At 41.6% G+C, this 24,917-nt stretch overlaps 1 protein-coding gene across 1 annotated transcript; it reads right to left on the bottom strand.

Moving 5' to 3' along the window:
- Window positions 1–7,698: 7,698 nt before the first annotated feature.
- LOC109037883 (uncharacterized) lies at window positions 7,699–15,440 on the bottom strand. The gene is made up of 3 exons (XM_019052740.2): window positions 15,288–15,440; window positions 12,127–12,451; window positions 7,699–10,427 (listed from the first exon to the last, which is right to left on the bottom strand). Exons 2-3 carry the CDS (start codon window positions 12,394–12,396, stop codon window positions 8,349–8,351), a joined length of 2,349 nt encoding a protein of 782 aa, XP_018908285.2. The 5' UTR covers window positions 12,397–12,451; window positions 15,288–15,440; the 3' UTR covers window positions 7,699–8,348.
- Between the last annotated feature and the right edge of the window lie 9,477 nt (window positions 15,441–24,917).

Genomic DNA, 24,917 nt, shown 5'->3' with positions numbered 1-24,917 from the left:
TATGAACATTCGAAAATTGCCAAATTTCCCTTGAAATAACATGTATTTTTGACATCATTCCTGCGTATTTTTCCTTGAAATTTACAGATGTTTTAGATTAAATTGTGTACAAAATTGTCAGAAAATTTTGGAAAATACAATATTCGCAATTTTCCCAATAAATTCGGTTTTTATCGGATGAAACTTGGCAACGTCTGAAGGCTCATACGGCGTTTTTCCTTAGCACGGCAGTACAGTGTACCTCGGATTATCCGAACCCTGGTTTATCCGATCTCCGGATATCAGACTTCAAAGGGAGTTGGATTATCCGAACCGATTTTTGGGAGGACAATTTTTTTTTTTAACCTAATGGCAGGGATCGTCCACAGCAGGTTCGTTTCTCCTTCTTCTTTTCCTTTCTGTGGTAAGGATACTTTCCAGTAACTGCGATGAGATAGGTAAAAAACGAAGCTGTACGCATTCTCCGTAAAGATTGCAGAAAAATTTTCAGGGATGGCCGCGAAAAATTGCGATTTCTATGCGAACGGTTGGTTAGAAAACAAAGATTAATAAAAGCACCGTAAAACTGAGAAGGCGGCGCTTTTTATCGGTTTTGAGAGATATTTTTATACATTTATTCTGAGGAAAAAAAATACTTTCGGAATTATCTTCGTTCGAAAAGAAAAACAACAATGCATCTTAAGGGGCTACTCATGAACTACTTAACGCTCATGGAGGGGGGGGGGGTTAATAATCTGCGTTACGGGTGCGTTACAGCGGGGAAAGAGATTCAGGGCTGCGTTACGTGACGCTGGAATGCATTTTTCGAAATTCTAAAATGATAAATCGACGCAAGGTAGCAAGTTTTCATTGATATATGTCCATTTAAGCAGGGAGGCTAAAATAAGCGTTACATATTATATTTTTTTTTTTTTGGGGGGGGGGGGGTTGTAGACCTGTGTTACAGTTGCTTTACGAGGTGGAAGAGGGAGGTCAAAGAATCCAATTTTCATCGTCATGTATTTTATGAACGGCCCCTTATGTAAAATGACACTCCAAGATGGTGACGACACTAACGGCACGGATGCAATTGTGTAACCCGTGTTTTCCATTAGTTCTAAGTTACGACGACACCTGTGAAAAATTTTATGAGCACGATGAAAAATGGTCAGTTAGTCAGTAAATACATTTGTCATTATCATCTTACATTGCAAACAGGATGCAACTGCGACAAAATGTATTTCAAGTTGTTGTTGTTTGAAAAGTTCAAGAACTAACACTTAGCCAAAAATATGAACTATACCTTGTGCGCATATTAAATGCATTAAACCAGGGAAGTAGTGGGGCGCGCACAAGGTCATTCCTCGATTCTGGTGCGTAAATTCGGCGCTCTGCTAACATTAGGGCAGAGCTCGTTTTTCACATGAGCCTGGGATAGGCATGCAGGTATACGAGTGACAAAGCTCACCTTAAAATGCAGTAAGGCATTTTCACTTGCGGTGCGACTAATTCTGTGAATACCTACTTTCCTCTTTGGCAGAGGGGTAACGCAGACATTGTCCGCTGCGCAGTTTCGAAATATTCTCAAGAAATTTTTAAAATATTTGCCGGCAGTGTTGCCAATAAAGTTTTGTTTTAGTATTTCCCACTAATTTTGTAAATAAATATAAGCCATGGTATAAAGTCATAGCAAGATCCTGCACTAGGTTCCCTTAATTTTTCTTTTAATTTTAATCTATGAATTTTTAAGTAGCATGCATGTAGTCTGGGTGATTTGTAAGGATGGGTTATGTATGGAAAGCTAAAAAAGAAAATTAGAGGTTAGCTAGTTTGCAAGTTTATTATATTCGTAAAACCAAGATAATTAACACCGTCATAGGTGGTTGTATCACACTTCGGAAACTAATAAATAAAAAAAAAAAAGTATTTCCCGACAGTGTTGTGGTAATTCTACAGGCAAAACTGTAAGAGTTGTATCCCGAGCAATAACTCCAAAGCAAGGTTTACTTAATTAAAAAGGGGACCAAACGAATTGAGTCATCGTCTAGATTCAGATTCCAGATGAAGGTAGACTTTTTGGACTAGTTTTCAAAATTCATCCGACCGGGAATGCTAGCAACACTGCTTAACTGCAATGTCAGTGTGTCATACGCGTAACTGATGGTAAAATTTGCCGCAACAACAATCGTCACTCCCTTTGAAAGTATAGGGCTAACGATGTCGCAGTAATTTTAGACCTAACTGGAGGGTATATCTCGATCAGGAAATGCATCCAAAACATGACGTTGCTGGTACGGGTAAGCAATTGACCATAAAATTTGCAAAACGGGACTGTTAGCATCGCTTCCATTGCTAAGATTGTACAATTTCTAGATTTACAACGAACTAGCTGAAAGAGGTTAATGAATGCAACTTAAAGGATTAATTCCTCATTCATTGAGCATTTTTACGGTATGAAAACAGAAAACAGTGCATTATTCAGGTTTTTATCAGGAGATATGTGCAGAAGTTGCATCAGTGGCGTGGCGTACTTTGCGAATTGCAAAGTCAATGGCAATGGCGATATATCGCAAATTGCGATATACAAGCTTGCTCTGCCATTTAAACTTATGGAATAGGATCGATGAACACGATATTACGAAATGTACGAACTGAATACAGCCACCCTATCAATCTCTATTTCGACTAGTAGTATTTAAACTGTCGGAGCCAATGATACAAAAGAATAAATCAAAATTGAGAACATAGTTTTCCAAGAAGTTCTAAGTTAGGCGCAAAGACTAACATAAAGATACGATGATCAACTGGAATGTTATTTCACTTGTACTACACTCAACAATATGAAACTAATATTTCCGGCTCAATCATAAAATAATCTATCTACGTAGGAAGAATCTAAGTGAAAGAGGAAAAGTGAGGAGTAGAGGGAGCAGAGCAAAAGGAGGCAGAAAGGGAAGAAAAGATAGCAGAAGGGAAGAAGAAAAAGTAGCGGAGAAAGAGGAAGACGAAAAAAAGGAGAAGGTGAGAGTGAAGAAAAGACAAATAAATTGAATAAAAATAGGAAGAGAAGAAAGAGGAGAAGGAGGAGGAAGGGTCCAAAATGCATGTAATATCTCAATAGTACATTCTCTTCTGTTCACTTATTGTAATAGGAAGGGTTAAAGCACTAGCAACACATTTAAGCAGGACCAACGATTTTGATACCACTATTCAAACTCTTGGGAGCGCACGATGCCTACCTCCTCAAATGAAGGAAAATGGAACTCAAGAGGCTGCACAACAAAAAAAAATTTCCCAGAGCGATATTCACGCAATTTCATTCTGCGTAAACGAGAGATCTGAAGAATTGGAATTATCATGATCATATAGATCGTTAAATTTCACTTTAAAATAATACGTGTCCTTTTTTTGCCTCCGTGATTAAAACTCTTTTCTTTCATGTAGGCTTCACTTCAACCAAGTAAAAATTAAAGTACTTAAGGCAGTGAATCTTAATCCACCATCTTATCCATAGATTGCATTTGAATTCCACATTCGATTGCAAGTTTGTGTAGGCTTAATGTCGTGTGCGGCTATAGTGTGTTCAAACCCAATTTCGTAGATTCTTTCATTTTTTTACGCTCGAACATTATTCAAATGTCGAGTTCTTCCTTCGAAAAGCATACTTCAGTTTGTTAATACCTCATTACAAATCTGTGCAATACGAGCCTGAAATAGTTGACTGAAATAGACGTCACGATCGCGGGAAACACCAACAGCACCCGTACTCTGACGAAAAAGCCGTGGGCAGTTGCGCACATCTCAGATTTCGCCCGCAAAGTCGAGCGTATGCAACCCGGCCCTCCGCAGAGTTCAAATAGTTGCATGTTAGGTTCGAACCCAACTCGTGCATTCTTCACTAGTTTTACGCTTCACGCATTATTCAAGTACAGAGTTTATCTTTCGGAGAGGCATCTCAGTTGATTTAAATTTGTTATTGTTTGTAATGTATTTTCTCTGTCATCCGAAGAGCGTAGAGTAAGGTATACGGGATTTCTTTGGACGATTCCAATTCCGAAAAGGGTAATGGAAAATGACGAAATGAATTTTGAACTAAATTTCGTGTTACTTCAATCAATTTTTCAATGGAGAGAAAGACCTGGAATTGTACTTATTCTGCCTCACTTGGATATGACGAAAACTTAAAATCAAAACATTAGTTTTCCATCGGAAAATATAGTCCAATTCTTCCAAACCTTTTCTCATAATCGTGCATTGTGCTTCCAATTTTTTCTTTCGCTGAATTGCACTTCTTCAAACTTTCTGGATAATGCTCATCAAGCTGGCAGTGTTACAAATCTGGGGGCTGGGCCGCGAAGCGGCCAGGGCGGGACCCCTAGTTTTCATTAAAAATGCCTGATTTAGGTAGCAAAATGAAATTGTCTGGCACCGAAGATTTCTCTTTTCTTCTTTTTTTTTTTTTATTCAGAAGGAAAACATCACTCAGGATTTCATACGAGAGAATGTTATTCGCGTTTTGCTGAATTTTCCGTATCAATTACGTGTAATTCTCCCATTGAAATTCGATGGCGGTCATCTCTATTCATTGAGCAGATTGACTCGAGGGCATCAATGAAACATTCGAACGGAGCCGATGAGCGTGGGCCACTTGTAATGATCTGTTGGTCGATTCATACTACACCGCCCGACTCTTTAAATAATTGCGCCACGCCGCGCCGCCGGTTCGCTCCGACAAATCCGCACCGTCTCACCTTGGTCTAGACGGTCTAGCGCGCCACGCTTGGCAGCGCCGAGTGCGTGGCCGCGCATTGCGTCATGTTGCGTCGCGCCGCGGCGATTGTGGAAGGGAAGAAGGGGGAAAATATGTCAGTTTTGGCGGGAAAAAGTGGCGGGAACCAGCCGCGTCACCTTGACAACCAGACAGATCGATCTCCTCATTCTTCTGTGTCTGGGTCTCCGCCGCGCCGCACCGCGCCGCGACGCGCTGCAATCGGCCAAGGACACAGGACTCGTTTTCCTTCCTCAGAACTCGGTGCTTCTTTCACTCCTCTATACTCCCATCCTGCTCCCGACCCGCGTCACGAACGCTTTTCGGCCTCGGGTTTGTGCGGGTCTTCTGACCGTTCGCCTCTCAGACATCCGCTCAATAAAGGATTGCGATATATTTGCGGCTGCACCCTTTTGAGCCCATTTTGCGCAACCCATCTTCCTCCAGACCTCGCTCTTTGTCTCGGGAAGCTTCAAAAGTATACTCACGTAGCATAAAGCTCTTTCGAAAATTTGGACCTTATTGTCTTGTAAATCTCGTGGTTATATACCGTTCATGCATGTGGGTCAATTGCTAGAATTAGCGTGCTTTATTCGTACAGGATCGAAACATTATGAAATAATGTCCCCCCAAAAAAGCAGAACTTCTTGAAATAATGAAGATCCATCGTGCAACTCATAGGTAATGCAGGAATCACGCAAGTTGAAAGCTCTGAGAAAATTTGAGTGCATGCTGTCAGAAATTTTTTTATCATGTGGCAAAACTTCAGCACTCTAATCTGCAATATGACAAGATGCATTCGTACTTATGCTAAGAGAATAGTGTACCAAAACAAGCATATATTTTAATTTCAGCGGACCAGGGCCCACGGAGTAGAATAAGCTGCATGATATGTCCAAACACAACCTCGTACACTCATCTACTTTGTTTACGCTCAGTGCGTTATTCAAATGCCGCTTTCGTCTTTCGAAAAGCTTCTCAATTTGTTACATGGCGCAATAAAAATTGCAAATATGTACGGCAGAGGTGTCCAAATTGTTGACCGAAATAGACGTCACGCAAGGACGCTCGAGGAAAACAGCATTGCACTCGTATCCCATCGCGAAAGCGTGTGGGCAAGACTCAGATTTCGCCTGCAAAATCGAGCGTATGCAACCCGGCCCTCCGCAGAGTTAAAATAGTTGCATGTTAGGTTTGAACCCAACCTGTGTATATTTTTCAATGGTTTTACACTTCACGTTTTCTGCAAGAACCGAGTTCATCTTTCGGCAAGGAATCTCAGTTGGTTTAGCACCGTGTTTGTTTATAATTTTTGCCTCTGCTAACTGAGGAGCAGAGAGAAAATTATACGGTCCAATGATTGCAATTCCGAAAAGGGTGATAGAGAATGACGAAATGAATAATTTTGAATAGAAAATCTAGTCACTACAATTAATTTTTTGAAAGAGAGAAACACTGGGATAGTAAACTTGAGCTTCACTTGGATATGATAGGAGCCTAAAATATTAGATCCTTATCGGTAAATTAGTCCAATATTGTTTAATCCTTCTCTCATAATCATGCCATTGTGTTATTTAATATTTATGATGAATTGCATTGCTTCTCACTTTCTCGATAATTCTTATAAAGCGGGCTTGACACAAATTACCGAGTGTTGGCCGTAGTAAAAAAAAGACTAATTTGAGGTAGTTATTCTCATTTTACAACTGTGACCTGCGACAACATCCTTAATTATCGCGGGAAAAAAGCACTCACAAAGATCGAACTAAGAGAATGCGACTAATCCAACACCTTGAAGCTGTTTTTGCCTATTTGCGGAGGTTGAAGGCGAAATGAAAACGAAAGGCTCCGTGCCATGGAATGTTGTCTCTGCGTTGGAGTAGGGCGTGGTTTCACTTTCAAGCGAGCAACAGCGCGGTCTCGGGGTCTCGCTTTCGAGGGGGCGGCAGAGGGTGGTTTCACTTTCAGACGAGCATTAGAGCGTGATTCGCCTTCTACTCAGCAGGTTAGGCAAAAAATCGTCCCGTACGCGCCGAAACAGGCGCGTACTCAGGGGTCGGTCTGTGTGCCGGCCAATTTAAAGGATTCCTAGGGGTTTGTTAAATTAATTTCGGAACACCAGGAATTTAGATGAGTCGAGAAATATTTCTATCGACCGGATCTCTCTCATTGTGGGGACGTCGGGGTTCCCTTTGAATATCAAACTCATAAATTCATGGAGGAGGCGTCCGCACCAGACCAGAGCTCATGCTTATCGATTGGAACTTTCACTTTTGTTTTACAATTCCAGTGGCCCCTCTTTTTTAATCCTTTATTTTACCCTCCCCACTTTCACAATATTTCCTGCCTTGAATACGTACCAATTGTATTTGCTACTGATCGTGAGCGAATGCAGAAATTGGTAAGATTATTGGATTATTAAAGTATACGGGTATAATGTATGACCATCATTTTTATTTGGACAGTATCACAAAAATTGAAAGACTTTTAGGAACAAAATAATGTGAACTTGATCTACTCACAAAAAAAAAAAAACATGATAGTAGCTTTTGGATTCCTGGTCAATACGATTGCGAGTGAGCACGATAGCTAGTACCAGTTTTTAGGTAGTGACGTCTCAATTTTAGCCAACCCTGAAAGACGTCTCGAAACTTTAGCCAACCCTACAACACGTCTCGCAATGACTACTAGAAATGTTAGTGAGCATATACAGCCAGGAATCCAGTGACCACAGCACGATTATTTTTTATCCAAGTTTGAACTAGAATGAAACGAAGTACAAGAAATTCAAACTTCTAACATTAAAAGGGGGTAAATTTTTAAAAAGGGGGAAAAATTGAAATTGTTACAAAGCAGAATGCTATCTAGATTTACTCAATATTTCGAGAAAAAATAGTTCATTGAAGGAGAGCTGGTTTTTTTTTTTTTTTTTTTTTTTTGGATGGAGTGTGGGGCTTTCCCAGTCATCGAAAATTTCAGGATTGTATTTTTAAGATAATTTCATCAACTTTCGGTTCTTTCAGATGAATATCATCGCAACGGAGTGGTGAAAACCATCCTCGATCTTTCTGCTGCGAGGCTGAAGCTTCCGAAAAGAGATAATCATCTTGAATTTAAATTTTATATAAAAAAAAAAATGAATGAATGAGAGAATGAATGAATAAATAAAATGAGAGAGAGAGAGTCGAGAAAGGGGGAAAAAATGACCATTACAAGTAACAGCACTAGCGATTTGATCATACTTGAAACGTCTTTGCATCGATTTATCGGTGATCTGCCGAGGAGTTGCGCAATTCCGTCTGGTGCACCGAAAAAAGAGGTGAAGATTTATAGCGGGGTTTTACATCGAAAGTTAGAGGAACTGACGTTGTTAATATGGATTCGTGAGTAAGGATTGACAATATGTGCCATATATTTATTTATCTGGTCTCTGCGCGATGTCAAATTTACCCAATTTCAACGGTGCCAATCTTTTCCTTTACAAGTTTGTTGCTATGTATCAATAAGACTCATGATTAATGCTTCTTTACGAGTAAAACCCGTTTCCTCCCAAATTCTTGGTGGTGAATGGTGGGTGCTTGCTATTGAAAGAGAAATTATCCTAACAGTGATTTGAGTCCTCACTAGAGGAACTTGACACACAACTCTTCATGCATACCTCTTCTTTACATTTCACATCTCTCTGATACTTACTCGTTTTTCTCTCACATTTACTACTCACCCTCTCCAACTTTTTGCACGCCTTCGCTATCTCGCACTCACACTTCTTCCTCTGCTTTTCCCCTCTTTTCCTAGCCTTCTCTAATTCCTTACGCCTCTTTTTGCATGCTTTCTCCCTAGCCTTTCTCGCCTTCCTTTCGGCTTTCTCCCTGCATTTCCTTTCTTTCTCGCACTGCTTCTCGCGCTTACGCCTCTCTTTATCCTCATTCCTGTCGCAGCGATCTCTCGGTGTCCTCCTCCTCTTGCAGAAGATCTTCTTCAGGAGGCTTCTCTTCGGCCTCCTCGATCTGGGCCGTATGGTCACGTCGCATGTTGGGTCCCCGCATTCGCAAATACACGATGCTTCCGACTCCACCGACTTGAGGTCGTCGGATTTAATGCTGCAACTCGTTCGAGCGATCTCTGCGCAAGGGTCGTTTCGAGTCGGCATGAAGGATTCCTTACAGGCAAGGCTACATCCAGGCTCGCTGATGGAATATTTGTCAGCGCTCCTTTTGGGAGAGATACTGGCTGCACGCTTTGAGCAGACATCCTTCTTCTTGTCGCTCTGTCTCTCGCTCCCCTGAGTGCCCGAACTGTTTCTGGAGCATCTACGCTCATCAGGACGCTTCTTTGTAGAGCACCTGATCATCGTCTGAGAGGCTTTGTCTGCGACGGCTTTTTTAATATCCTTTCCGCAAACTGGCTTTGCGGAACAAACCTGAGGCTTTGAGCAAGGGTCAGGCTTAGATTTCTTGACCTCGTGGTCGCTCGGCTTGGTGGGGCAATCTCGCTTGCAGGAATTCCTCCTAGCTTGTTTGCATAGGTTTGTTTGGGAGCCTTTTTCGCATTCGGGGAAATTCTTGGCCGACTCGCTGACTTTCTTCGACGCCGCGTAGCAGACGTTCCCTTGCGAGTCCGAGTGGCAAACGTTGATGCGACAACTCTTCGATACTTCGTGGTTTTTCTGCGCGTTGCAGGGATCCTTCACGTTCGGATTGGTCTTTTTGTTGCACTTCGTGCAGGAGCGACTGTGCTTCGCGCAGCAGGAATTAGTGCGCTTTGCGTCGCAGGATCCGGAGCTCTTGGTGGTAGAGGTGCTGCTCTTCGCTTTGCAGACATTGTTACTTTTAGCTTTGCAAACTTCGTTGCTCTTAGCTTTGCAAGCACTACCCCAAGTTTTGCAGACCTCCTTGCTCTTGGCTTTGCAGACATCGCTGCTCTTGGTATTAGGGGAATCGCTACGTTTCATTTTGCAGGGATCGGTGCTCTTATCATTGGAAGGAACGCCACACTTCAGATTGCAAAGGTTGTTCTTCGCATCAGGAGTTTCGTTACTCTTGACAGCGCCGCCGACATCGCTACCTTTGTTGGTATTTGCTTCGGAGCAGTAACTTTCTTTAGGCTCGCAGTTATTGCCGTTCTTGCAGATGCTGGACTTGGAGCAGGAGCTTCCTCGGGAGCAAATACTTTGCGCCGCGCAGTCGTTTTTATTCGGAGAGCGCCCACGATGACCACTTACCTCTTTCTTGATGCAAGGATCCTTCTTGGGGGACGATTCTTTTTTCTGAGGGCACGGATCTTTTGCAGAGATGGAGTCGCTACTTGAAACAGGTTCTTTCTTGATGTTCACTTCTTTTTGAAGGCATTGTTCTTTAGAGGGCGAAGGCGATTTCGCGTCTTTCGGATCATCGGCACCTGCGTTGCCTCTCATGTTCAGGGAGCAATCTCTTGCGCTGCTATCGGTCCAACTGATGATGGATTTTGGTACCTTGGGTTTCTCAACGATGACGCAAGTAAACTTGTTGGATCCTTCTTTCTTCAAGCAACGGTACTCTTGGGTTGAATTGTTTACAGGGTGATTCGCATCTACACTTCCCCAGGTCGCTTTGCGTTTACGATCTCTAGCACACTCATCCTTCCTACTCGTTCGAGAATCACGATGGCCTGATCTTAGTCTATGTCTCTGGGTCCCACCTACCTGTGAAAGGAAAAAAATTAGAGATATTACCTCTGACGTTTCCAAACTATTTTGAATAGCTCTATTAAAACATTAAGAAACATCCTAGTTTATGAGGAAAAAAACTGAAGCTATCTACAGATTCTAGTGGTCCGATTTTACTGACTCACTTGAGATGGAGCAGGCTATTAATATTGGGTTCATGTAATATTTTACTCATGTATGTATAGAAGAAACATGACACATTCTGATAATTTATCCGGGCTGATAATGTACTGAAGCTGTGTGGCACTGAAACGCACGTTTACTGTTTACGTTCAACCGATACATTTATGATTAGGAGATCGTAAAAATCCAGTCCACTCTTTCAATTAGTTTTACCTCTATTCACGGATAATTGACGTCAAAGTTTTGAATTTAGATTATTTACGACTTGTTACGTAAAAATTACCAGTTTTACAGAATCTTACTTACTCCCCATTTATTTTAAAAGTTGTGCTACTGGGGGTAAAAATTCTAGTATTGCAGGCTTGTATTTAATTGAAATGTTGCCTTCGTAGATGACTCGATAAGGCAAAGTAAAATGGGATAGCGTCACAAGTTGGGTTAGATCACGGGACATATTTATTGTACCTCGATCGGGTCGGATTGAAGACAAGCTATCGGCACCTCTTGCTGCGTTCGAAAACTAATCGAGATGAGTTCGACCTGATAGAGGCACAACAAAGAAATCATGTGGCCCGACTGCATCCAAAGGCGCTATCCCATTCTTGAAACATTTCGGGTGTCTTATCGTGTCTCATCAACGAAGAAAGTATTCCGTTGGGCGGCTTTTAGGTTCCCTTCATCATTGTACACCACTTAATTTTTAGCGGGTTTTCTTTCCATCCTAACAGGTAATCCCTCCCTGTTCCTTTTCAATTATTCTGTAAAATCAGTGGAGATGTGAATGCCGAGTGGCAAAATGGGTAGTATCGTATCTCACTGCAACCTGAGTGGTTTTTTTTTTTTTTTTTTTTTTTTTTTTTTTAATCGCCGAAAATCAGACCTAACAGGCGTCTCCTGAGAAGTCTATTTTCCGCTATTGTATGTGTGCCGAATTGCCTATCTGAGTTAGTCAGGCTGCAACTTGCTACAGAAAATAAATAGACAAGCGAGTGCATGGGTACCGCAATTCCTTCAATCAGTTCAGCTTTTGTATTTTTTTTTTCAATTCCAATGACTCTATACCGAACTTGCCCGATGTGTTAGAGACCTATTGGCACCTAAATATCCCGCAAAAAGTTTCTATATGGACTATTTTTGGCAAAATTTGGGGCTTTATTAGGCACTCTTGAGAGATCTTGAAGAACTCCCCAGAGTCTTCATTGAACCATGATTAAACATCCGTCAGGGACAAATTTTTCTCCGACGCACAGTGGATCAAGTCAATGGGAGAGGTCGGACAAAATTCGGAAACTTTAAACGATCATAACTCCGTTTATACAAAACTTTCAGGCTCTAAAAGTGGTTCCATTGGTTTTCTCGTAAAATTTTCCCCTAGCACTTCCTTTGTAATTTAAAATGTGAAGAAATAAGCATGAAAATTTGCAGTTTTAGTCAAAAGTTTCATGTCCGACCTCCCTAATTGACTCGATCCACTGTGCGCCGCGGCGTGGAGACACTGAGACAGGCGGCAAGAACATAGACAGATTTCCTCGACGAGCTTTTCTTCAGTTACCTTTTGGAACGAGGTTCTTCTCGAGGATGGGGCAGAGTGTTTGGGGGATTGGCGCTGTGGCTGTGTCTGGTGGGGGTGTCTGAAGCCAGGTCCGAAGCTTGAGGGCCCACGGCAAACATACTCGCGGCTTCTGCAATGGCCTACGCTGTCCGAGTCCGAAGACGCTGACGAGCTGTGGGCGTCGCACTGGCAAACGCTGTCATCGGAGCTGCTGCTCAAATCGCACGAGTCCGAGCTGGAAGTGGTCTCATCCGAGCACGGTCTTCTCATGGCGCCCCCACCCTCATGGCGTTATGTCTTCTCATGCCCCGATTCTCTGTCTCGACTGCAATGAAATTTTAAACACCAGGTTTTTAATCTAGTTTTATGTACTAATTTAGAGGCTAGACAAACAGGGTCACGGCCCTGGTCAGAGGTTAGAAGAAGAAGAAGAATAAGGAGAAGAAGAAGAAGAAGAAGAAGAAGAAGAAGAAGAAGAAGAAGAATAAGAAGAAGAAGAAGAAGAAGAATAAGGAGAAGAAGAAGAAGAAGAAGAAGAAGAAGAAGAAGAAGAAGACAAAGGAGAAGAAGAAGAAGAAGAAGAAGAAGAAGAAGAAGAATAATAATAAGAAGAAGAAGAAGAATAAGGAGAAGAAGAAGAAGAAGAAGAAGAAGAAGAAGAAGAAGAAGAAGAAGAAGAATAAGGAGAAGAAGAAGAAGAAGAAGAAGAAGAAGAAGAAGAAGTTTTAAATCAAATTAAACTCAGTTAACCATGCTGCCATGCTAAGGGAAAACGCCGTATGAGCCTTCAAATGTTGCTAAATGTCCTTCCATAAAAACAGAATTTACAGGGAAAATTGTGAATATTTCTTTCCAACATTTTCAGACGGTTTCGTAGGCAATTTAATCTAAATTATCTGAAATTTTTGAAGAAAAATGTGCGGGAATGTCGTCAAAAATACATTTTTTATCAAGGGAAATTTGGCAACTCTCGAATGTTCATACGGCCATCTTCCTTAGCACGGCAACATAGTCTAATGGACAGGAGTCCTGTACTGAAGAAAAAACTCCGGTTGTGGAAGCCGTATACTTCACCGAAAAAAATGAAGTTGATTTAACATTCTGGATGTAAAAAAAGAGTGCGAGAACTTAGAAAATGCTGAATTACCTGCTACAGCAGTTACTTCAGTAATGTCAAGATGTAAAACAAACTGCTCTGGCAGGTAATTCAGCATTTTCTAAGTTCTCGCACACTTTTTTTACATCCAGAATGTTAAATCAACTTCATTTTTTCTTTCGGTGACGGATTATATCCGGTCCGTCCACGTTCCGGACTCAAGAGGCCGAAAGATCCGGGTGAAGCACCCTAAGCAGTCGAAGCTACGGCGCCAGCCCCTGGAACTTCCGGCCTCTGAGCCGGGAACGGACGATATGTCTACATAGCCTACAGTTAACCCCATTACTACGCCAAGATGCCACTTGCCGAGATAAATTGGACTGCATTTTGTTTTTTGGAACTATAAATTCTGGCTCATCTGAAAAAACACATATGAGCATAGGGAAACTAATGGCACATACGTTGTTTTTAAACCGGGCCAGAATTTATAGTTCCAAATTGCTAGAGGAGATGTAACGGGAGGAGAGAGGATGAGGGGTTGGTTCTTGGATGAAATAGGATTAGCCCCTAAAAAATATTTGCGTGGGGTGGGGGTGCGGGGGGGGGGGGGGGTTGGGTACCTAAATTTTCATCGGCATGGCAAGTTAAACCCTAATCCGCGAAAACAAATATTGATTTCGCAGTTTTAAAAAGAAAAATCAACCGGAAAATTTTCGTCGGGGAGTTAGGAGGGTGACAGGTCAACAAGGGACGAAAGCCTCGTCGGCGACAGCGATGTCACAATGACAACAAAGCCGCAGCCGTGGAGCCTCGCCGGTACCAGACTGTGTCATCCACGCTACGAGCTAAAGATGCCTTTTCAAAATAGTGCCTGATCCTCATCTGTTTGCACGGATCATAAAGCCTCAAAAACGGCGGAATAATGACAAATGTTTGAATAGAACAAAACAGCCGAGGAAAATATGGTGTCAACAATGAAAAAAACTTGTCCGAAATGTTTAGCCGAATGCAAAAGAGCTGGAAATTTCTTTTATTCAGTAAAGCTATTAGATCTAGTCAACAAAAAGGCTTTTAAACTCAAATCTACGATCTTCGGCTTTAAATCAAGCGAAGCCACGGAGCCGACGGGGAATGTACCCAGTTTGATGTGAAAGAGAGTTTTGGCCTATCCGACGAAATGAAGGAGCATCACAATTCGCGACTAACTTTAGGTATACAAAGGTAAGGGAAGTAGCAAGACTTCAGCTTCAGATTAATATTTTCATCCCGACAAATCAATTGAAGTTTAGATTTTAAAGTGAAACGTCGTGATCGGAATGGAACCGATAATCACTAAACCCTGTATCATTGTAAATTGTCAGTTTTAAAAAATTTGGAATTTCTCCTGCAGAAAAGTATGCAGGTATGGTTGTAGTGAGAACTTGAAAATCGGGCTTTTGAAGTGATTAAACGCGTGATATTCTATGTTCACGATATGGTAATCAACACAACAAAAAGGAGTTAACAACATCCATCTCGAAATGGTGCATTTCGCTTAGGCCGGTAGTCCACGAGTCAAATTTTCAAATTTTCAAATTTTGAAAAAAAAAATTAAAAATTATTTTTCTCTACTCAAATTATCCCTACTGTTCATACGCTGAATGAGTATGCCCTCCGTGAATTTTGGTACTTTAAATTCTTAAATTTCATTAACTTATAACATTCTATTGATAATTTTCATGAGTTAAAAATTTCCCAAATTTACATGTTTTATGTTTACAAGTATCAGAATTATAATCCCATTTTACCAATGTATTTTCAACAGTTGAACATTTAACAAGAAACGATGTTAAAGATAAAATTAGAGGAAAAATAGTTTTTGGGGCGGCGACTGCTGTCGAGCGGAGAAAATTTAAGCCATCTGCAAAAGATATAACCTCCCTAGAAAGCAATGTAAACAAGGCGGAATCTAACCTCAAAGAACTTTGGATGAATATTTATTTCATGTATATTTGGTGGCTATTTTTCCTCATAAATAGATATTTACTTCTAATAATGCTTAAAAATGTATTTAAATTATAAATACCTCTGCAGTTTGTTTTAATGATCTATTGTTGCCGGAAAAACTTGTAAATTTAGGTACACACAAGAATTTTGAATGACTGAAAATTTTTATACTTCGCTGTGGGTTACCATAGTGAAAAAACCCATCGGGAGTTTTAGGAGATAGAGCGCTTCCTTTCCTCGTTCTAGTGGCCAAAAAATGATAAAAAATAAAAAGGAAAATATATTTTAGTCGGCAGTATTTTATCTCGACTGATGTTAATAAGTCATTATAGGCAGAACGCATGGGTCCATGGGTACCACTTTGGCGTCAAAAATTAAACCGCTCAGAAATTTGATTTTCTCTCAAATCTTCCAATCATCACATCAAGCGCAGTATTGAGATAAGTTTTAGATACATCCTCGTCTTACCTTTCAACGCATAGCAATTATTGCTTCTACTAGTGAACGAGTTAGATATGTTTTGTCTTTTTTTTTTTTAGGATCTGGGCTATTACTTAAAATCTTTGTGCCGGGTGTAAAACGGGATCTTCCTATCGATACCTCTTACATAAATTGAGTCAGGCTCTTGAGAAGACAGCAGATAGATATGTGAAAATCATAGATTTACATTTATCCACCCGAAAATCCTACAATTGCAATCATGCCGTCAAGATTTCGAACTAACTATGTGGAAGTAACCCCCCGCGAATCTCATGGGCATTGATACAGTTGGAAATCGTTACTACGTTTAAAGACTTGGTGGGGGTATCTCTGTGTTATTCTATCATGAAATCCTTGGTAATTTTCATGTCTCCTTGTCAAGTACATTTGCGCCCCTCCCCCATTTTTGACGACTCACTGCTTCGCCGCTCAGATTTGCATATCAAAGATATTTGCTTAAATTAGGACGAGTGATATCATTGCGATAACTTTTACTTGACTTCAGGGATTGCAGCCTAGAGAGGGTTGCTTATGGGTTTGCGTAGACGCGGGATATTCTCCCTTCTGTTAGTTTCAGAACTGCCGTTCTCTCACCAAAAATTACGCGCAAAACCCCTCGAGAGCACATAATTGTTTTCCAACAGCGCCTTCATGGTTCGGGACAGCCTAAATGCATCACGCGCGAAGGAGTAGTTCTCCGTTGCAAATATGTGCATTGGGAATAATTGCGGGTCTCTTTTTTTGTTATTAAGAAGTCACGCAAAACCGTGTGCTAAAACTTTGGATGAGTTTAAGCACTCCGCTATTATTTTATTGATCTGTGCGTGGTATTTCATCATTAAATACAAAGAATAACAAGGTACAATTTTTCGATCTTTACATGTCTTTAAAAGACAGACAGGATAAAGTGATTCTCTTGATCAAATCTAACTTATTCTTTGCTCTCCGAGCAGTGCTCGAAACTCACCTTTAAGTTTTAGGAGCCATGTGGCGCATCAAACCCGATTTTTAGGCGCCATTGAAGATTTTTCAGGGGCCAAATTGACTTTTTGCCTAAATATTACGGCGCATTTAGTGAAAAGTTAGACGCAAGATGTTTTCGTGACAGAACTAGTAAGTAGCTGTAACTTAGGGAAGACAAAAGCACTAAGAATGAAATTGTGAAGAATAGAAGAAGCAAGCTTTCACTTGTAGTGCTGAAAATTCTGAGTGTTTTCAATTCAAATAGATTTATTTTTCTTTTTTTATGTGACTTCCTGTGCAAATCTAGATTTTTAGAGGGCAGTTTTTAGGGGCCACGTTGGTGCAGAGCCTTCATTTTTTAGGCGCCATGGCCGATTTTTTAGGCGCATTTGGCGCGTTGGCGCCTGTGAGTTTCGAACACTGTCTCCGAAAGTTTTGAATCGCCGCGTGGTGTCGCAGAAAATCCTCTCGAGTCCAAACTGAATCGACAACGCAGCGAATATTTCTAGAATTTAATATTCGATAAAGTCGGAATCGTTAGCACGTTCCTTGCATGCGGACGTCCAGGGACAAGGGTTGCGCTTGTTCAAGGAAAGTCGCAGTGGCCTTTTAAGGCGGCTATAATTGTCTCCCTGTTTGTCGCCACTCAAATCAATCAAATCGTGGAGAGTGTGGCCGACTACAGTTCCTTTTCTCGTCAAACGCTATGACACAGGCGTTTGACGACCCAAGTTTAATTGAATAACGGACAGGAGCTTGAGCTTGGTTCCGTCGAGGTATGACAGGAATGTAATGTGTTTTCTGAGCATACAACCTGCATAAGAGAGCTGCTTCGTTCCTATTGCAGCGGGAGTGCCCAACAACCTGGCCAATTTTTCTCCCCGACATAAGTAGAGCGGAGCTGTTGCAGTGTCCGGGAGCGGACCACCGTACAGGATAAAAATCAGATCACAACTCCAAGGCATGATCTTTTGTAAAAACTTCATGTGCGAAATGTTGTCATTACAGTAGTCTCGATTATCGGCGATAATTGAGACCGGAGATACCGCGGATAATCGAAAATCGCGGATAATCCGAATCTACGCAAGTCAGCCGGAAAAAGTCATCGGAAAAACTGTAGGTATTTTAAAGGAATCAGTAAAGGCACTTACCATGCATTAGAAAATAATATAATTATTAACTATAACTAAGAATCAATAAACGTTACCTGTTAAATAAATTAAACTTTATTTCTTGAAGAATTTCTTGATGGAAGATTGATTCATGGATTTGAACCTTTTTTCGGCTGCCGTTGTTTCCATGCGTTTTAGAAGCAGTAACTCGGCTGGTGTGGTTCCTCCCTGTTCTCCTGGTCGCTTTCAAAAGAAATATTAACAGTAATAAGACAGTCCGCTCCACAGACCGCGGATAATCGAGACTCTACTGTATTTAAAATGCCCATGAAGCAAGTGAGAAAGGATCGTGTTCTATTTTATTCACACACTGAATGAGAAGTAACGAGCTATATATAAACATACCAGGCTCGGATGGGCCATAAGGCCAATCTGCCATTGGCAGATACGCCCCCTTTCCGCGCCGAAAACGCGCCCCTCTCATAGACAGCAAAATAAGGAGAAAAAAAAATTACGACCGAGAATATGTGAGAAAAATTTCTTAAATGAACGGAAGAAGAGAGAGTTAGACCTCTTAAGAGACCTTTAAACATATTTCCTTCTTTTCAAATGACTGTTGATTTGCACATACCATAGCATAGCTCGGACAAACTTAACCTTAATTTATCTCGAAATTCAAAAGTAAGAGACATCTAAAAAGAGGACGCGATCCAACGCAACGCAAGATGGATGTCCACATTGCATATGAAAAATGTAAGACGCGATGCCGTGAGTCGTGGAATCGCAATGCTCTGCTCTAGTTTGAAGCAACATTACAAATAAGACAAACGCGAACAAACACAATATGGTAATAAAGCGAGGGAAAGGATGCGCGTTAACGACGGCGCAGAGATACAACTATTCGTACTTGATGGACGTCGGTGCTGCATCTGAAAAATTGAAGGCGCGATGACGAGAACCGTGAGCTCTCAATGCTCTGCTTTATGCTGTCAATGAAGCGTCGCTCTGATTCGGAAGAAAAGTTTAAAAAAGGCCTGAAGACATCTCTCCTACCTTCGGCTGTATTACTCACGTAGTGCTTGAAGCACCATTACGAATAAGACGAACGGAAGCAAACACATTATGGAAAAAGAGGGAGGGAAAGGATGCGTGTTCACGACGGCGCAGAGATACAACTATTCGTACTTGATGGACGTCCGTGCTGCATCTGAAAAATTGAAGGCGCGATGACGCGAACCGTGAGCTCTCAATGCTGTGCTTTACTTTCAATTTTGCAATTTTTACTCCGTGCGATCAACAAACTTTGAACCTGAAAATAGCGTAAACTTGTGCTGATTTGCCAAAATTTTCTGAACCCTTCTCCACGTAGGGAATGCTCTACCAAGAAATATCACATTACGCCCCTTTAACCAGCCAAGGGTCTACGCCCTCAGATGCCAGCCAGTCCGACCCTGAAACATACCGTATTCCGGGCTTAGAGGCCGAAATTTCCGGGTGCTGGAGCCGTAACGTCGATTGTTCCGGGTGCTACGCCCGGAACTCTAAGCTCGGGACGCGGACGTTATGTCTATAGTAAGTGCGGTTACCACGGCCGGAGTTTTTTTTTTTTTTTATTATTTTTTTTTTTAGTGCAAGAGAATCAGGAAATTTGAACTTCTCGCTCACAGCACGAGCAGACTAAAGTCAACAAGGGTCTAATCAGCTATTGTTACTCTTTTTGACTGTTTAATAAGTTTACCTATTATAAAACGCTAATGCGAGGATGACAACGAGATTTCTTTCTCTTGGGACGCCAAAAGTAATAGGAGGAAAACGCGATACTTAATAACAGAAGCAATCAAAAACTGGGTTCTATGTGTAAATAATTTTCGAAAATTTTCCGAGGAAGGATCCGCGAACCCCCTTTCTTCTGGGGAGAGGACAATCTTCTAGACCCCCCCCCCCCCCCAATTAGAGAACCCCCAAATCATGATCCTCACCTAATCTTTTCGATGCCAGCCCACCACTGTTTTCGCTGTATATTTTATTTGTACGCGGTCTCAAAAGCGTTAGGTTATACGATCAACGTTAAGATGGTGTAGGCCGGTGACGGACACGATTAAAAAGAAACAATCACCTGTCGACTTATCGTCTACAGCTTTCATCACATTATATCGGTCAAATTTCGTCAACCTGGGCTTTTTCAGGTATAATATCCACCGATCGAGCAGAAAGAGTCACCTGCTCCTCCTAACGGTAGTTTCTGTCACACAATATTGGGTCAGTCTCATCGATTTTTGATTCTTCGAGGGACGACAGTCACCCTCTCATAGGTACGAGAATCCCACGATAGTCACTTGTTTTCAAAAACGAATGATCATCTCGATATTCTCATTTGAAAATCGCCTTTCTCACCGAAGAAAACAAGTGGATGGATCCTCGGTTCGGTGGCAAAAAGGCTCCGGGCACGTCAGCGGTTATAATTGATACACCAAAGCCCATCGGTGAAACCGCTAGAGTACGCTTAATAGTATACGACATGAGTGTGTTCGATTAAGAGACACAGGACCCAGCGACAGATGAATCCGAGGATAAGGAGGCCTTGAGACTGGACCAAGTCTCCAGGCTAGACAGGTGACACAGAGAAACAGGTACCTCGCTCCCTGCCCCTTCCATCATTTTCACTGTTGGAGTGTAAAGGAGTGAGAAATATGGTTGCAGGTGCCGGAAATAGTAAAGTTCCACCGTGGAATAATCAGAAGGTTATTAGTTCAACGTACACCCCCCCCCCCCTTCACCGGTACGCACCTAATCTCATTTATGTGTCTCTTTCTCCGCTTATTCCCACCCGAATGTCTTTGAAAGACAACCAACGTTATTATAAGGGCCAGAGACTGGTGGATGTGGCCGATTCCAGCTTTAGCTCGCCATAAGCAGGCTATTATTCACACGAGAAAATTGAGGTGATAAAAACTTTTTGATCTTTCAGATATTTCGAAAAATATTACTTCTCCGAGAGGTTTTGCCGTGGAGTGTAAGTTCAATCCAGAAAAACTAAAGGGACTCGACAATATATTTTATTAAGTGGAAATTTCGACCTATAAATATTTTGGATTGGAGGAGCCTATGGTTTTTCACTCTTTTATTGGTCATATTATTGGAAACGCGTCCTTGATGACACGATTTTGATGTCACGGAGATATTTTGGCCCAAGCCAGCCCGACGGGATATTTATAAGAGAGCAGTGCCAACCCATTGGCGCAGCACAGCGGTCTCCTTAATTTAAAATTTTACTACTTTAACATTTAACTCATCACAAGTTAATAAGCCGACACATGCTTCGAAACCAAAATGAGATATATTTCAGAAATCCAAACTCATTTTGACTTTTTCCGACATTTATTACCCTCCGTTTCGCCTGAAGTTACCTCGCGTCGAAAGGACGCAACTTTATTTTCACACGAGCCCTGAAAAACATGGATTTGTACGGACGACGCAACACATCTTATGGTGTGGTTATACCTTACGCCAACGTAATTCCTATCCTTGAAAGTTTTTCCTCCATTTAAACCCATCATAAAGAATCGATTCTTTCTGAGATAGTCTACCTTGCTAGACATCGATTGTTTTACATATAATCAAATGTATACGGAAGTTCCGTCACGAGACCTAGTGTAGCCGACCTGTGAGAATCACCCCTCCGTCAACGAGATTTGATCTATGTATCGATAGTGAACATCTCAAACCACGTATCTCGGTTGCGGTAAAATCCCCCCCCCCCCTACTTTATTCTTTAAAAAAGGAAGAAATCATGAATCATTCCTTGAAGTTTTCACAAAATGTTCTTTGCATAGAGTAGAAAATCATAGCAGTCCGTAAGAATTGTGTAATGTCGGTAAGAGTTAAGTAGTGTTCCATTTAAAAAATAAAGTATGGCCGGAAGTCCATCACGTCGCAATCCGATGTACATGGTTTGAGAGTTTCATCGCCGATATTTTATGAGCTAATACACTGACATTTATTACTGCCGAAGTGAACTCTCAATCTTTCTTCCCCTGATACTATGACGTGAGATTACAGTTTACACTTTCTCGACTATTTTTGTGCCGCTTCGCAGGGTCACTCGGAGTTCAAATTTTCACTTTCACCACCGTAAGGGTGGCGCCTGGAAAGAACGGGGGGGGGGGGGAAGCTTGTATTGTCGCATTCCAAGAACAGTTTCTAAGATGCATCTTGCACTAATGGAAGGAGAAAATGAATGGGGAGGAGGTTGTTTGTATAGTAGAAAACCCGCTGTTATAAATTGCTTGGGCAGGTGTGCGCTGGCAAACAGACCCTACCGGCGCGGCGCAACGCGACGCAACGGTCGAAGAAACAGCGGCCGTTTGACACCCGCATTGGACTCAAGGTAATTGTAATTAAATGTTAGGAAAGGTGTCAATGGACAATACCTAGACAAGAAAGGAATGACCAAATAATCAAACGTATTGTTCAGGTTGGACGCGGGCACGTGGCTATCGCCGTCTTGTCTTTGAGAGGGTGTAAAGAAAAAAAAAAGTCGCCATCACTTCTGGTGCTCAGCGACGCCTGATAACCGCTTTCGCCCCATGTCTTGCCACGGATCCTTGGGTAGCGTAGGTACCTTTTCATCCCTTCCCCTTGCTTGCTGATCCTATTCTTTAACAAGGGGTCCTTTCAGTCTCCTCGCCTCGCCAGCTCACGGGAAGAATGCTCTAGAAAAATGAAATGGCTGTACGTAAAAAAAAAAACTTTCGCACTCTTTTGCCGCAGTATGTCCGTCCTGCAGCTTCCTCTGCACATCTGAGGCAGCAGCGTTTCATGAATAATAATTCGCGTTACTCTCTCTCTTTCTCTCTCTGTTCATACGTCTTACTTTTGTCCCCCTCAAATTCCTTTTACAAGAGAATCTCGAGAGGCTATATTTTTTGGTTGGAAAATCCTATCGGTTGACGCTGCCGTCCTACGAAAAAAATGCCGCATGATCTTCCAGAATTCAAATTGGAATGCATTTAGCCAAAAGGAACCAGCGCGATCAAAGTGTTGTAAAAATGTTGCCTCTTCCCAATTATCCAACGATTTCCCAGAACAGCAAATTTGTTTTGCTTCCCACCAAAAAGTTGTCAATTTTGAAAGGAAAATAATTGCGTAAATTTTAATCCTGCCCTAGATTCCCCTGGTAAAAATGCAAGTTGCAAGAAGAAATTAGGCAACATCGAAATGCAGTTACGTTTCTTCGTAAGGGAAATGACAATCCGTCAATAGAGGTACGCTCAAACGCCAGAAGAGCGACGATTTAATTTTTGATATCATTTTCCAGCACAACTTCATAGTCTTGACCACGCTCTTAGTAACAGATGAGGTATGGTGCATCGTAATATTCGCACCGCCAAACTCCTAAACGCAATTATTATCATCGTAATAAAAAAAATCCTAATGACACTAACACAAGGCAGGTTTTTATTTTCAGTTTATTTTTGTTTTTATTGTCTAATGGTTAAATATGCTGGCCACTCTCCACTTTGATACAAGGGCCGATTTTGAGCTTTTTCTCCAAACTAGATACCTCGTCGACGTTTTGAGTGTTACATTGGCAAGCCTTGCTTAGCATCAGCTATAATGAGTAAGGACAAAAGACGTCGTAAAATAGCATTATTGCGTAGCGCTTGAGCACGCACTGGGCATGCCTCGTCGCCACATCTCCTGAATACTCGACAATGCCCACGATACCATCCTTTCTTGTGAAGTTTAGCACCGAGGCAACAAAAACCTGTAAAACAAAGCAGCTCCAGCCTCGAACGCCAGACTGGCAGGTGACAGATGAAGACTGATTGGACTCGTTCAAAATTAGGTCCTTGAGATTTATAGCTCCAGGATGATGGACGTATGGGAGGGGGAGAGGGGTCATTGGTAGGTGCGAAGTGCGTAAAGTTTGCGTCAAGCGTAAGTGGGCTGATTTTTTGCCCTTCGATCTGATCATTTTCATGAGATGAAATACTCAGAAAACTCAAACAAATTAATAAACCACTTAGAGATGGAGCTATTAAATCTTTAAACGATGAACATGCGTTTGTATTCAATTTTTGAGATTGTTTTTATATATGTGACCATCCAAAGGAGGGGCCCTCACAATCGGACGTATTTCTGCCAAAAGGAACTATGTGCATTATGCCGTGAGCCGTGTTACGCTTGTTTCCTTATGGAGCTCAGGGATCATGTCTTAATGCACATTGCACATGGTTCCGTTTGGCAGAAATACGTCCAATTCGTCGTCTCCCGGTCGCAGGAACGCAACACCATTCCATGGGCGCAAAATTGACACAAAAAATTCAATTTTTTACAATAATTTACCATCTCAATTTTCCCTCAAAATTTGTCTCGTTTTTGTATGAGATCAGGAGCAAAATCAGGGAAATTTTCAAATAAAAATGAGCAAGATTCTCCCGGTAAAAGTGCAATTTTCCAGGGGAAATTTGGCAACACTGGCATGTAGTTACGTTCTATCGTTAGGGAAACGAAATATTAGCGCCAAAAAATGTAAGCAGATTTCTATAAAGAGGTATCTTATGGACATTTTGTAGAGTTTAACAAATTTCAAAAAATGTTTAGTCAAATTGCAGGAATTACGAAAGTTCGACTTTTGTACACCCAAGAACTTGTAATTAGTTTTGACAAAGAGTAAAATAATTTCTTCATCCGCTCGACAGGGAGGGGCTCAAAAAATCCGCTTCTTATAAATACTTTGAATCATTCGTCAGGTCAAAATGAACTAAACTGCTTGCAGGTTATTTATTGGGAAACAAACAGACAATCTCCGGTTGTTCGATGAAAATTCAAACTCTAGTTTTTTCATTCGACCTGTTAAGAATTATTCGCCTGAAAAATTATCCTCCTTCCACAATGGTCACGGTCACCCTTTTTCCGTAGACGGTCGCATATTATGAAAAACCATTTTGAGATCGAGGACCTCTCTGGGATCCGCGCGAGAACCTGAGCTTAAGCCGCGATGATGAACATCGATACCGACACTGTGAATTATTTTATTTGTTTCAGAACGCTGAACAGGGTTTATCCATTTAATTCACGGCCACTGATCAACATTTCATTTTCTCCGTTGGTCAATGGAGGGGGAGGGAGTGGGGCGGCGATGTCCAAAA

This window comes from Bemisia tabaci, chromosome 5 (genome assembly GCF_918797505.1).
Source record: "Bemisia tabaci chromosome 5, PGI_BMITA_v3".
NCBI classification, from domain to species: domain Eukaryota; kingdom Metazoa; phylum Arthropoda; class Insecta; order Hemiptera; family Aleyrodidae; genus Bemisia; species Bemisia tabaci.
The sequence above is the reverse complement of the archived record's forward strand: the minus strand, read 5'-3'. Positions and strand labels throughout refer to the sequence as shown.